This window comes from Fringilla coelebs, assembly GCF_963513975.1.
Source record: "Fringilla coelebs genome assembly, chromosome: 15".
NCBI lineage: Eukaryota > Metazoa > Chordata > Aves > Passeriformes > Fringillidae > Fringilla > Fringilla coelebs.
The window spans coordinates 11,581,345-11,596,666 of record NC_140041.1 but is presented as its reverse complement, the minus strand read 5'-3'; the positions used below and the strand labels follow the sequence as shown (position 1 = coordinate 11,596,666).

General features: G+C 45.0%; 1 protein-coding gene across 1 annotated transcript in view; it reads left to right on the top strand.

Annotated features, from left to right (window-relative positions):
* Positions 1 to 15,322, top strand: part of RASGEF1C (RasGEF domain family member 1C) — a 65,435-nt gene that overhangs the window by 34,898 nt on the left and 15,215 nt on the right. Inside the window, exons 2-5 of the mRNA XM_084215829.1 lie at positions 5,069 to 5,251; positions 6,859 to 6,981; positions 9,395 to 9,532; positions 13,956 to 14,168. Of these exons, the coding sequence (XP_084071955.1) occupies positions 5,075 to 5,251; positions 6,859 to 6,981; positions 9,395 to 9,532; positions 13,956 to 14,168 (651 nt within the window). The 5' untranslated portion in view covers positions 5,069 to 5,074. The remainder of the gene's footprint in view (positions 1 to 5,068; positions 5,252 to 6,858; positions 6,982 to 9,394; positions 9,533 to 13,955; positions 14,169 to 15,322) is intronic.

The window sequence follows — 15,322 nt, the reverse complement described above, 5'->3', positions numbered from 1 at the left end:
CTGGGCAGTAGACCTGGTTACTAAAACTGTTTAAGATGTTTTTCCAAAATGTTTTATTGCAAGCCATCTTCCTTTAGTTATTTATGGTTTTGGCGACTGTTTGGTCAGAGTTTTGCAGGATTGAGACGGGATCTGTCTCCTATCTTGATTCCCAGCTCACTCTGGATTAGGTATGTGTGTTAAAGCCTGTGCCTTGCCAAGTGAATGCTTGACTTGGGTCTCCCATACCCTTGGCTTGCCCCCTGCCCGTGCTCCCTGAATGCTGGAGTGACACTGAGCCTCCCTCATGGCACAGATGGGTACCCCAGCCTCCACACCTCCCCTTACCACCCTCCCTAGCTCCTGGAGTTCTGCTGGGACATTGTCAGAAGCTTGTGCCTTTCATCCCTGAAGTGGGAAGGCTTTTATTTATTTGGTTAATCCAAAAGTTAAGTGGGTGGGAAGGAAGATAAGTCGGCAGCCCCGTTCCCTTCGTCACATGGTACCAACTCTTGTTTCCCCTTGAGAGAGGCAGAGCAGATGGAAGGCAGAGATGAAATGAAGATCAAAAGTAAACAGTGTGATTAGGGTTTTGATAAAGGATAAAACACTTATCACATCAAAGGCGCTGAAAACCACATTAAATGTTTCCTGAACATTTTGTGTCCACGTAAGCATCGACTGCACTTGCCATGGGGACACTTGCATCAGCCAGTGCTGGAGCTGGGGATGCTGGTGGGTATTTGCCCTCAGGGCTGTGCTGCAGCTCACCTGCCTGGCCCAGGAAGTCAGAGCTGCAGCCTGCAGCCATCCCCTGCACCCTGAACCTCTCTTGCTGCCGATCACTAGGCCCACGTGCACACTTAGGACTCCTTTGAGCCTCTTCAGTCTTTCAGGTCTGGGCACTTTTCCACAGTTTCCATCAGGTTTTCCACAGATTTCAAGGCACTTGCAGATGTAGATAGGTGCAGAGTTTGTGGGTAATTTTTCTCCCAAGCACTGGTGATCCTTTGGTTCCATGCTTTAGTTCAGTGAATCAAGTTTTGAAATATTTTGTGTAAGCAGGAGCATTTCTAGTGAGAAGTGTCTGTCTTTTTTATCACTGTGTTGAAATACTGGGTGGTGCTGGCCAGTGGAGGAACATAAAAAGGTGTATGTTGCCATGATTTTTTAAATGGTGGTGTGACTGCTCTGGCCATTGCTGGTGGACATAACATTTTGGTAAAATTAACACAAAATGTTACCAGCCCAGCCCAGCAGCATTTGGCGTTTCTTTTTCCAGGTAGTGCTGAGTCCAATCTGCCTTTTCTTCCAATTTATCACCTTGTTTTCCTGTAGGCAAAGAAGGAGGCACATGCCCTGCCTTCTGCCACATGGGAGGTTCTGTGGAACACAGACCAGTCCCAGAAACAGTCTGCCCCTGGATTTTCTTTTTGGTTTTTTATCCACTGCAGAAACACTTTCCTAGCTCCTGGTCTCAGCCCTTCAGAGCCCAGAGGTAGTTTAAATGCTGTGTGTGTGCAGCCACATGTATCATCAGTCATTTTGCATGTTGGGGGTGGAAGTTTGCCCTTCACTAACATCTCACCATCTCACTTCCTCCAGAGCACCATTTATCAACTGAAATTGGCATCAGATTTGCTTCTGAAATGAGAGGAACAGCAAAACATTGTTTGTTGAATTGGATGAAAGTTCATGGAAGCACCTGCTGAATTGCATGCTTAAATCTCATTGACTTCAGGTTAAGTCCAAGAGGTTTTCAAGTGAGGTTTTGAGTCATTTTTACCACATTCGAGCTGCTGTTTCCAGGAAAAGCAGGAAATCCTTTTTTTGCCATGACAGACTTATTTACAAATATCTAATATTCTGGACTCAATTTTTACTTGCCAGGATTTGTATTAAAAAGCTCAGAAATGGGGCAATGCTTGAGTGGAAATGTGTGTGTTAGAGTCACAGAGAAGCTGATCAGAAGTAACCTCTGGCACTCGTTGGTCTAAGTTCCCACTCGAAGCAGGGCTTGAAGTTTGCTCTGAGTCTTGCCTAGTTGGGTTTTGAAAACCTCCCAGGGTGGAAATTGAGCATCCTTTCCTGGTCCCTCTTCCACAGTGCCCAGGGGATGATTTTCTCTCCAGCTGGAATTTCTCTGCTGCAGCCTGGGAGTGCTGCCTCTCCTCCTGTCCCTGCTCTTCAGGGGAGGGGCTGCACTGTCTGTGCTGCCTTTTCCATCATCCAAAGAGCTCCAGAAGGCAAATCTCCTTGGCTGTTTGCTTGTTTTCCTCTCAGTGCTTCACTTGTTTCTGTATTCTGTGAGTGACTGACAGCAGAACCTCGTCTGTGTATTTGGGCTCTTTCAAAGAATGATCTTGTTTCTATTTAGCACTCTTGAAAAGAGAACTCTGGAAATGTATGAACAGGAAAAGGAATTAGGCAGAGAAGTCCCTGTCCCGAATTCACGTCTGCCAAATGCTAATGTTAGTTATTTTTGAGCTTAGTAGTGCAAGAGGCTTTTATCCTTTGTACAGCTGGCCTCATCCTGCTGTGAATATAACATAAAAGGGAGCAAAAGGCATCTGTTAAAACCTTCAAGTCTTCTTTGGTGGCAAGTAAGGTGGCAATCATGCACCAGCTCAGATATGACACAGGCCTTGCCTGAAAACTTGAGGTTACTCAGGAACTTCATAATAAATAAGTCAAATTTAATTTCTTGGCAATACCCAAGACAGATGTCTCAGTGACAGTTGTACAGCTGTTTTGTTTCCTTTTTAAAAATGTACTTTTTCTTTAAAAGCATTACCATGTATTTCAGCAAGATTTCTCATTTAATAATATGCAAAAGTTCAGGCAATATCCTGTTTAGATGGTTTCTATCTGATAATAAAAATGGCATTGACAGTGAGAGATTGCACTGAATAAATCATTAGTTGTGAGTTCTGTTTTATGCTGCAGCCAGGATGTGTCCTGTAAGTTCACAGCTGTTCTAACTTTTTCTTTTCCTCATCTAGACAGCTGTATGTCCATGAGATTTATTTCTTGATCTATGTGGACATGAAATCCTTCTTGGGATTATTGCCATAGAAACAAGCCATAACATAGAGGGTGTTAGAAGTAACAAATGGGATTTGGCAGTCCTTCCCATTTACTACACAGAGCCTGAGCTATGTGCTACAAAAAGCAGCAATTACTTGCTCTCAGAGCTTTATTAACAGGCACATCTGCACATTCATTAGAACTGGATGCTTCAACTTCCATCCTGGCTGGGATGGCACTTACATATTCTGGTCCTTAAACTAAAATCCAGCATCTAGTTTATTTTCCAGTCAAGGCAGGAATTGGTCAGGTTTGACATTTTGGTTCCTTTTTGTTGGTTGCAAATCCCAGAGACAGCCTGTGTGAGCCTCCAGGAGGAGATAAGGGATGGAACTGCTGGCTCCAGGGAACGCTCCCTCCTTTGAAGGATGAAGTCACCCAAGTTCTGCTTGTAAAGCCTGATCTCCCACGGAGCTGGGACTCAGCTCCCAGCCTCTCCCAAGGCTGCCCTGCCTGGCTCACAGGAATGATTCCCTTCTCCTTGGTGGCCCTGAGCTGGGGGAGCAGAGGGGCTGTGCCAGGCAGGGAAGGGTTTTTTGCAGGGTGAGCTCACCAAGCCGTGCCTGGAGCTGAGGCTGAGCTGGCTGCTGGTACACATGGGGGAGAAAGGCAAACTCCAAATTCTGACCCAAATCCATGGGTCAGCTTTTGAAATGGGAAAAGCAGAGGGAACAGAATACAGAAAAGGGCAGAGGAATGTGTTAAAGCCCCAGGTGTGCCTGAGCCCTGGCAGTGCTGCCACTGTGGCCATGGGCCCTCTGCCATGGGAGGTCACTGCTGGCTCAGCAGGGCTCAGGGGGCAGATCTTGCTTGGCTCTGGTGCTCTTCTCTTATCTCTTTCCTGTCCTCCCTTTTATGAGGTAAAATCAAACATGAAAACAAATAGATGTGTCACAGAGGGTCCCTTGCTCTGCATGATGCGTTTGCAGACCTGGAACGGAGCACACACTGTTCTTTTCCCATCCATGTCCTATAATGCTGCCTCTAGCTGAGAGAGGAGCAGCTTCCAGGAGGGATTTCAGAGGCAGCTGGAGATGCTTTAAAGCTCTCAGAGCAAAATCTCTCATCCCTCTGCAGCAATTCAAGAACAAAACAACTTTTCTCAACAAGAGGAACATTCAAAGCTGATTGTAAACCACAAAATCAAGATGAAACCTAGAAAGCAACCTGAAAAACCCAGACAACTGAAATATAGGGATTTGAATCTGGGCTGTGTGCTCAGAGTCTGCCTGGCCTCCTTTTCAGAGGTGCTGAGGACTGAGCAGCTCTAGGGAAAGCGACGAGTGCTCAGGATTTCTTTGAAACATTTATTTAGTACCTAAGTATAGATCTAGGACTGACTAACTTCAGGCTCCAAATATAGTTGAGGTGTCTGCCTTCTCACTCTTCCTCATTTCTATTTTCTTTGCTATTTAATCTCTTCATCAGTTCCCACATTCTCTGTTTCCTCTGACTCCCTTCACTTTTCCATCCTCCCCCGGCTGACTCCTGCTCCTGTCTCCTCACTCACTCTGACACCTCTGCTGTCCCATGGGAGCCACAGGGCTCCAACCCCGAGCAAGCTCTATTTGGCACCCCTTTTCTCCCCCTCACACCCTAAATTCTCCCTGCCTCATTCTCAGGAGGGCAGAGGCTCAAACAAACTGCTTCATCCTGTTCAGGAACCTGCTGAGCTTTGTCCCAGGTATCTCCCCTCTCCTGCGTGGGGCTGCCCAGGGATGGCAGTGAAATCATCACAGCCACTCTTGACTGGGGGTGAGCCCAAAGTAGCTGCCATCACTTTCTGGCCTAAAATCATAAATCAAAATGTCCCATTTTCTGTGTTCTGCCCATTGCAGGCGTGATCTGCCAGTGCCAGCAGTGAGAGGCGTGGGGGTTATCAAGGAGGGATGATGTTAATTTTGTGCACAGGGAGCTCTCATTAGTGGCTGTGTTGTTCCAATCAGCCAGAAGACAGATGTAGCTGTGGACCTGATGGATTTTGTCCCTGTCTCTGTTGCAGGAAGGCATGCCCCAAACACTGAGTTCTACCAGTATGTTTACCCCATGTGGCTTCAGCCCTCATCTACATACTTCAAAAGAAGGTGAACAAGGAGGACTCATCTTCCAGGATGGAAACCTTACCTCAGCATCTCTGGATGCTCTAATCCAGCATCTGATACCTACCACTGATTACTACCCTGAAGTAAGCAATTCACAGTATAATAAATGGTTTAATTTTGATGAATTGGGGCAGCACTTTATGCAAAAGTGCAAATGTGTTAAATTTTGAATTAAGAGGGCTCATTTAAAAGCTGCATACAATTAAAGCTTGGTAAATTGATGCATTGCTTTAAATGCTGTTTCACTGCTCCATAATTGTTCCCATGAAAAAGCAGATCCCAAAGATGATACTGCCTTTAAATAAGAGAACAGGGTGGGGGGGAGGGGAGATGTCGTGGGGATGAATTAGTGATGTAGCAGTTGGAGCTTTTCAAAAATAGCAGTGCTTCCCAGAGAGGTTTAGAGGAAAACTGAAGCAAAAAGCTCCCAAGTCTGAACTGGCATTAAATTAGCTGAATTTCAGTGTCTGCTGAAGTCACCAGGTTTGCCTGTATGTACAGAGCATTCCCTTGGTGATGACAGAGATGCTTCTTCTGGTGGGTTTGTAATTTACCTGTATTGTATTCACAGCTTTGCAGTCACTGGACAGCGTAATCCAGATCCTAATCTGTGCTCCATCAGTGGAAATTAAATGTTTCCTCACCAAGAGTGTGAGGATCTAAACTGGAAGCAGGTTTATGGTCCTGCAAGCTATTGACTTCACTGGATTTTGCACATCCTCAGTGGAATTCAGACCGAGTTTGACTGGAAGACTTTTAAGTGCTAATGTATCTCCATGGCTTGTATTTCAAAGCACAGAGGAGCATTGACTTCTGGGTACTTGAGGAGACTGGGAAAGTTATCAATGCAGAGCAGGCAGCACGTTTGAAATTACCCCGAGCTCAGTTTCTGATCAGCTAAAAATAAGTAATAAAGAAGCATCTCAATTAAATAAAAAAAAAAGGAACAGAAAGGCAATAAAAATAGGCAATGGGCAGATCAGGCTGGGAGATTTTCATTAGGCAATGCATGATATGTAATATTATACCTGCTGCTTGGGAGCATGGCTGGGGCTGGGGGAAAGGAGATAATTCAGGTGCAAGGATGCAAGGAGGGGTCAGGATGCAACAACTGAGACTCAATGCATGTATTTTAAATTCACTGCTGGAATAATTTGAATAATCCAAGGATTTATCCACCAGACCTGCTTCCCACAGCTTCACAGATGTGGAACTGCCTATGATATGACTTGGCTGATAGAAATGAAATTTGGGGAGTTAATAGAAAATGAAACACTGCTTAAAATAGGCTGGGTGATATCTGCAGGGCAATAGCAAGATGTGGCTGATGTGGGGGTGTCAGCAGCTCCCAGCCCAGTACAACACAGAGATTCCAGCTTTACTGTCTCCAGAATCCTGGCTGGGCTGTCTCCTGTGCCTGGGCTTGCTCCTGCACGTTCTCTTCACTGGATGTTTGCCCAGGGCTTAGGCAGCCAAAGGCTGGAAGTGGATGCTGTGGAGGAAGGAGATGCTGCTGCCTCCTGTGCCCAGTGTAACCAGTTCCATATTCTGGGTGAGGAATTGTTATGTCTTTTAGCTCATAAAGGTCTTGCCAAGTAGAAATGAAAAAGCTGTGAAGTTCAGGCTTTTACAGTCAATATTACCCACTGTGTGGCTGCTTACAGTAGATCTGCTTGTCTTTCTCCTGCAGAAAGCCTATATCTTTACATTCCTGCTGAGTTCCAGACTCTTCATTGAACCCCATGAGCTTTTGTCCCGAGTTTGTCACAAGTGCATCGAGCAGCAGAGGCTGGATGACCCCGTGCTGGACAAGGTTAGTTTTGTTTACAGCAGAAAAATGCGAGGTGTTTTCAATGGTTAGAGGATTCTGAGGCTCTGGTGTGTGTCCCTTGCCTCTCTTTAGATTGAATCTTTCTCATAAAGGATTTTCCACTGAGATCCTGCCATTGAGGCATCCTGGTGTCCACGTCTGAGAGCAATGCTTCAGGCAGTAGTCACTTCAAATTTTCTTCTAACTTTCCCTTTCCCCCTGTCTCAGTCTTCCCAGGTGACTTTCCTTCTTAACTTCTTTAAGGCTCTGGGGAAGCCTGCAGGATGCAAGGAGGTAGGACATAACCCTCACACACTGTCAAGTGCAGATGTCCACACACCACTCTCTCTCCCATTTTTACTTACTGTCTCTGCCCTTTGCTTTCTTGCTCCTGGTACAGTAATATTTTCCCTTGGCCTTCACTTTGAGCACCATGTAACAGGGGGCAGGTGCCCACCACCCTCCTGCCCTCTGCACCAGGAATGGGCAGGAGCAGCAGTGGGGCTCTCACAGGTGAACAGAAGGAGAAAATCCCAGCTGTTCCTGCCTCAGCACTCTTCCCACTTTGCCCCAGGGACTGTGCAGTGTATGAGAACACATGTGCATCCTCTGGCAGTGCCATAGACCATGCAGAGGTGATGGGTCCCACTGGATGCTGCTCTGGATTCTGCCCAAGCTCTCCTTGCTGCATTGATAAACACTTGGTATGTTGTCTGGAGCAGGAGATGCACCTTCAGAGCAGTGCAGGGGAACAGAACATGCATTTGTTGGAAATTTCCAGAAACCCCAAAAAAACCATTCTGAAATGGTTTTCAATATCAGGCTGAGTCACCAACATCTGACCATGTGCTTGTTTCTGCACAGGCAACTGGTGCCATGGGTAGCAGGAGCTCTGCCTTTGCTGTGGAGAGCCATTCTCCAGAATGCTCAGCAGCCCCAGACTTGGGGTACCCACACAGTCAGTGTTAATAGAAATATCTGTATGGGGGGAACCATGCAAAACAAGTTTTCTAAGGTGTGAGGTTCTGTTCTCCAGTTCTGTGACAGACACAAGTTTGGGAGGATTAAATGTGAGCATTGCAAAGTTTTGCTGCTCATTAAACTTTTAAGAAATGAAAAACACTGTCTTATTATGAAGACTTCTTACCTGCCTGAAGTTCATCTGGGTTTTGTAGCAGCACAGGGCTGGTAGGACACAGCTGATTTTGTGTTCCTGAGAGTGGGGCTGATTTTGAAACTTTGTACACAAGCAACCTCCCATCCCATGTCCTGTGACTTGCACAAAGTCCTCTCCATCAATTCATAATGCAGTTTACACAGCTGGAGCAAATGTCTCCCCAGACCTTTGTAGTTTCCAATAAAGCTTTCCCTTTAGCAGCCACCTGCTGGTCTTTGAGCCTGAGCTTAATGCTAGCTGACAGCAGTTATTTTTAGAGATGTGGTTCATTGAAACCTGTTGTTGGTGGAAAGCTGAAATATGCATTTTGACCACCTTGGTTGAAAAACAAAGAGCCAGGGAGCTTAAGAGTATAATTTTTCCTGATTACAGGGTACACTTCAGCTGCAGTACGTGGGGATGCAGAAGAAGGCTGTTTGTTTCAGTCTGTGTTTTCTGTAAATAAAAATGCAGTTTGTTTTTTAACACCATTTCCTTTTCACATAACGGAGGATGAAAGCTTTGGAAGCAGCCACACTGGCTGTCTTTTGAGACAGCACTAATGCACCAGTTGTGCCATTCCCTGCATTTCCCTCCTTTCCCCCTCCCAATCCTCAGATAAATCTCCACCAGAAGTGGGCATCAGCTGTATGCTGTGTGAGTGTCCTTGTCCCATCATGACCTTGAGCTCATGTGGGAAGAGAGCAACGTTACCAGCAGCCCAGGTAAAGTTACAAAAGTGCTGCTGTTCTGTTCATCTTTTTCTTCATTGTGCATCTGCCAGTGGTCACTAAGCAGTTTTTTTCATACAGCCAGAAAGCAAAGGAGCAAAAAACCTCTTTGATGGTCAAGCAATTCAATGCAGTTTGTCAGAGAAGGATGAAAATATAGAAGGGTTGTAAGTACAAAAGGGAAGAACAATTGGTTCAAGTCAGCCAAAAGGCCAGATGTTTTAAAAAAAGGTATCAAGGTTGCACCAACAAAATGCCCTTCCAACCATAAAAAGGACAATTGCATGTGCAGAATACTTAAATCTGCATGTAAAACAGGCAGTTGTGCATGCACCTGAGTCCTGGTACATTTTGCATGCCAAAATGTATTATTTGTGCACCACACTCTTGTATGCATGTGTGCAGGTTTTGCAGGTGCAACACGAATGCCTTCTTTGAAAACCTGGCCGCACATTCAGTGACACACAGTGTGAGAGGCTTTAATGAGTAAACATGTTTCAGTTCCATCATTCAGTGGTTTGCATTTCAGGCTCGAATCAGAAAGTTTGGACCCAAAATCTTACAGTTGCTGACAGAGTGGACAGAGACATTCCCGTATGACTTTCAGGAAGAGCGGATGATTGGCCATCTCAAGGACATGATTCACAGGATAGCCCCATGTGATGAGGTAAGAATGCCTGACTTGGGATGTTCTGCTGATGCATTAAGCTCATTTTCCCACTTGGTTCCTCCTTTTCCTCTTTTTTCTGCATTCTATTCCATGGCCCTTCCTGGATACTCCCAGAGTTTGTTTCTGCAATAATGTAAAAACCTGTAGTATCTGTCCTGAAAGCCACATCTCTCTTTAGGTGCTCTTGGAGCAGTGAGCATTGGAATTTATCTCCTGCACATGGAATTGTAGGATAACAGCATTCCCATTCTATAGAAGGAATATGTGAAGGCATAGCATGGACTGAATGTGCTGGTGACAATTCAAATGGCAGCAGAGCTGTGAATCTCCCAAGTTACAGCCATGGAATCACAGACTGCTTTGGGTTGGAAGGGACCCAAAGACCATCTTGTTCCACATCCCTGCCATGGGCAGGGACACCTTCCTCTAGTCCAAATTGCTTCAAGCACTGTTCAACCTGAACACTTCCAGGGTGGGGCATCCACAGCTTCTCTGGATCCAAGTTCTTATATTTAAAGAAAATACTGATATTAGTGGACATGTAGCTTGTCTGGGAGCATGGAGGTGGCAGTAGACAGCAGCATGTGGCCTGCTGAGCACAGACTCAGGCTAGAGGTCTGTATGGTCCTGGGGTTCAAATATGTGAGCTCTGTGTGTGGCACAGTGGGTCACAGTGAATGGAGCCTCTGGGAGGGGCAAATTCAGGTGGGTGAACCCCATAAATTAATTCGGAAACATTAAAAAGACCACAAAGTTCATGAAAATAATAAGCAAATAGTATACTGAGAGTCTCTAATTACTTCTAGGTTAACTGTGGCATGTGGAAAAATTCAGTTCCACTGGCTACATGAAGGCCTGGCCTCGAGCCACAGAGGGGTGCAGTCCAGTGGAGCAGCAAGAACATACCCATGAGGATGAGAGAGAAGAGGGGAGAGAGGACAGAAGGAATTAGCAGGGCTGCAGCACAACAAAAATGAAATTGTGCTCTCCTCTGCACATGAAATACGTCATAAATGGAAACAGCTGCTCTTGGGCTGGGCTGGCAGCATGTCTGGCACTTCCAGAGAGCTGCAGCCTGGCATGGATTGACTGCCTGGGCTGGGCAGCCCATGGGAGAAGGGGTAGGACAGGGAAGCTCTGAGACACTATGGAGGTGAAGGCAACAAAAAAAACTCAGAGCCAAAGTGGCTTTAGTTCCATTAACCAGAGTAGTAGAATTCCCTCAAGGGAAATTGGCAATGGACTTGCTTCTGGCCAGCCACAGCAAAAGATGCCTTGCAGCCCTTCAGCATCAGGAGGGAGGGAAACCCCTGCAGACCCTCAGAACTGTGTCCACAGTTTGTGTCCACCAAAGGATGGAGAGCAGGGACTTAGAATGTGCTCTTTAACAGCAGTAGTTGCCCTGAAGAAGAATCATAAATGCTATAAATTAACTTTCTGCATGCAAAGCAGTGGTTTATTTGCCTAACCTGAGCAAGCACTGCCCACCTTTGCTCTGGAGCGTGCACAGCTGTGTACAAATCCTTGTGGGTGCCCTGGGGGGTCTCAGACTACATTAGTTTCAAATCACTGTTTTTCAGATATTACTAGGCACTGTAATTGCAAGTGATTATGCCTGAGCAAGATCAATAATTAATTTACGAAACAGCTCATATCCTCCAAATGCAAATTTCCTTTTTTTAAGGGACAGCACAGAACAGTGATAGTGGCCATTCGTTTTTTGGAAGAAACTTGTTCCTATTGTGAGCCACAGAAGTTAAAGACTGAAAGATTTGTGATGTCATCCAGTCCATGTAGGTCAGTGCAGGATTTTCCCCTGCAGTGTCTGCTCCTGTTCTTTGTAGAGTCCACTTTCTAAAGGCTGTGATGTGCTTATAAAGGTGTCCATGCTGAGAAGCATTTCTTACTAAGTGCTGTGATTTGCATTTAGAGTTAGAAATTTTAATTAAAATTTGAGCTCCTAAGCCACCTGCTGAGGCCTGCTGTCTTCAGAGGAACTTTCCTAGTTAAGAACGAAACATTTCCTTTAAATATTAAACAGTAGTGTGCTTCTTTTGACTGTTAATGTGACAGTGAAGTGAAATTGGTTGATAAGTCCAGCATGCAGCCCCTGTACAGTGGGGGGTCACTTTGTGGCAAGATAATTACCAGCACGTTGAAGGTAATGAACAATGTTGTTTTCAGTTAGTGGATGTAGTTTAAAGAAGGCAGGAAAGGCTTTTAGAAAGGCAAAAGCAGGATTTTTTTATTTTTTTAAATTTCTCTCTCAATGAGCACAGAAAAGCTTTCTGAACAAGGGTGCACCCAACTGATTTCCAGTGAGTCTCTTCAAGAGCTCTGATTTCTGTGTAATTGTTTGTGTCCTTTAAGTGTGCCTCTTTTTATTTCTTTCTTTGTTAGGTGGTTGGCTTACCTGAGTTTTTGTTTACTGTTGTCTATATCTATTTTTTGTGCCAAATTCCCTACAAAATGAGGTGAGACTAGATCTCTTGATAAAGATGTATTGAAAGACTGGCTAATATGCATGTCTTTCAAACAATTTTATGCAGCTTTTTGTCTTTTTGTCCAAACTATGAAGAATTTGATACTGCATAGACATGGCTGGTCCAAAATTTTTCATCCAAACTCCGTTTAGATAGAGGAGCTGGGTTTCCAGCCAAGTCTTTTAGTCAGATGTTTTTTATTCATTAGAAGGCTTGGCTTTCAGTGCTGGCGCCCCACCCCCAAAAACTGAATTTCCCATTTACAAATAAGTTCACAAATGGCAAATATGTCACTAGTTGAGTTTTCACTAAAAAAATCCCACTGTGCTCACAGAGCTTCATTAGCTGTGTTGAGATTTGCAAACACACCTGGATGTAAAACAGAGAAATATTTAGCTGGTGGTCAGTAGTTTGGGTGCAGAACAGTCTTTGTTAAACAGAAGTGTGACCCTCTGTTGACATGAGGATTTCCATGAAGAAGGCCTTTCTTGAGCTAATATACATCAGTAACAGATAAAAACTGAAGGAGTGGGGTTTTCCTCAGTCAATTTTCACTCCTCCTTCGGGATTTGATTCCAAATACTTTTTGTGTTGTCATTCTCCAAGACATAGCCCTCCTGCCTTCTGGGTACTTGCTTCATTTCAGACTTAACAGCTCTGTTTTGCAAAAAAGAGCCTGACTTATCCTGCTCATCTGGTACATGTTCTAGCCCAGCTCAAGAGAGCCCCTTCCTTAAGTGAGAGCAATGTGAGTCCAAGAGAGCAACCTGAAGCCTTTTGGTAGAAAAGCTGCATCAAAGTTACAAAGTCTGGGAAAAGTTGAAGCACTTGGGATGTTCTAAAGGTCTCCAGCCTTTCCTACCCTGTCATGAGGACAGAGTAGATGTGAGAAGTTATTCTGCACTGTGAAGTAGGAGGAGGTGCTATCTCCAAAGTGCAGACTGGGTTCTGTGCAGGTGAGAAGAGCACTGACTCTGGTTTCTGGTTCCTTGAACACTTAAAATGTGAATGCTGTCAATGCCTAACACTGAATACTGATCCACTGCCTACAAAACTCTGAAGACAAGGGCTGGATCTAAATCATGGGATTACTTCCCAAAGGCTCCTCCAGCTTGGGACACAGGTGTGTGTTGTTCTTTGTGGTGAGGCACACTCTAGCCAAGGACAGTTCCAATTAACCTTCTCCTTAGAACCCACCCACCAGTTCTGTTATCTCAGTTTTGTGATGTCTGCATCTGTCAGTCAGGAACTGTTGAAGTAATTTCTTTCTGCCCATCCTCCATGGGCAGAGACTCCACTCATTGTCTGTAAAGAGTTGCTCCAGCTCTGAGAACAACCTGGGCAGGTTGGTAATGATGATCCTGCTGAGCACATGGCTGTGCTTGGAATACAATATGAGCTTCCTTCAGTAGCAATTAACATTTGGATATTAAATACTCAAAGCTACACAATGCTCTAGCCACTCCAGCTGGGCAGCAAGCAGCTGCGAGCTTCTTCTGCATTCAGGTCAAAAGGATGGAGAAAATAGCATTAGAAACATTTCTTATTCCTAATAAATAAGAGTTGACAAAGCAGCATTAACAGGTAGACTTCTCAGCCAAAATGCAGCTGACAAGAAAGATAGGTACCAGAAGCTTCTGTGCTCCAGAAAGCTGCAGTAACTCATGTGGTAGCATTGCCTCTCCTTTGAGCCTGATGTTGGCAGCAATCTGGAGTATCAGTGCCAGCCCAACCCACCAGTCCTGCCTGCCTCTTCTCTTGACTGCAGTCTCTGTGTCCAGAGCACAGAATTGTAATTAAGCCAACTGGTTATTCTGAAATAGGCTTGTTGGAAATAAAATGGTAACCTGTTGCTGGCTCAGGAGTATTTTGCAGAAAAGAAACACAAAAACCCACTCCAGTGTCAAGTTTTCTGGTTTCTCTCCCTGTCTCTCCAGGCTTACTGGAAAAAGATGAATCAGCTTTTGCAAGCCCTGAATCAGAAGCTTGCAACCCTCAGCCACGGGCAAGAAGGGATTGTCAAGATCAGTACTGCTGTTTCTGATAAGCTGGTTGCCTTTAAAACTAAACCTCCATCAATTCAGAGAGAAATCCTGAGTGTCTGCAGTGACCCTTACACCCTGGCTCAGCAGCTGACACATGTGGAGCTGGTAAGTGGGAATGGTTCCCAACTTCTGCAGCCAGAGATGTTATTTTAAGCCATCAGCTGCTAAGTATTCCAGACATAACCAAAAAATGTCTGCACTGCTGCAGCCTATCCCATGCTGCATCAGCATTGCAGCAGGAGGCAGGGTTTGACAGGTTAAGAGATGCTTGGGAAGAAAACTATATATCAGAGTGTCCCTGTGCAGCTTGGAGCAGGTCACTGTACTTCAGCTTGCTAATTTGTGAAATGAGAATCCTATCCCAGCAAAGTCAAGTCCTAGGAATGTCACTTTTATAAGGTGCTCAGAGCCCCACAAGCTCTGCAGGTGCTATTGAAATGGCTGGTCATTAATCCTTTAATAAATTTGAAAGAAATTTTAGCAGTTCAAATCCATTTCTGCAGATACACAAAGCAGTGGGTTGTCTGATGTGCCTTGCATTCTTCCCTTTGGGATTTTGTGGATGCACATATAAGGGTGTGCAGATACCACCCCCACAAATTCCTGCTATTCTCCCTATGCTGGGCTGCAGTCTGCTCCCAAACACACTCCTGTGTGAAAAATTGCAGTGCTGAAGCCTTGGTTATGCTGTTGTGCTGCACACCCTTCTCCCAGGGCCAGGTCCTCCCCAAGACCTCCTGGATGTGCACAGAGAACATAAAACATTGCTGCCATCTGCAGATCTCATTGCTCTGGTGCCCTGCTGCCTGTCCTCCTTCCCTCTGCTCATCCTTCAGGGGAAGGATGGAAAACAACACATGAAATGCACTGTGGGTTGGAGTGAGTAGTAGGAAATCAGAAATTCAGATTTCTGAAGATAGTTTATATTCTGTTTGTCAAGAAGTGGAATGGATAGTTTTCAGAACATGCAGCTTTGGCTCTCTTTGCTTTATGTAACTTAAGCCAGAGAGTAGAAGTCCTTTTGCATGGAGTTTTTCCTTGCTTTTGGGTTTTTTTCCACTTCCACAGTGCAGCTGTCTTCCAAGGGGAAATTCCCTGTAACTGAGGCATCACTGCCTTTTTAAAACAGATGCAGCTAGAGATTTTAATTCCACTGTCCTGTAATCAATTCTCTCTACTTTCTCTTTCATTGCTATGTCTGATATATCAAGTGTTCTGCACTGAAACTGTCTGATGCTTATTTGTTCGTAAGAATTATT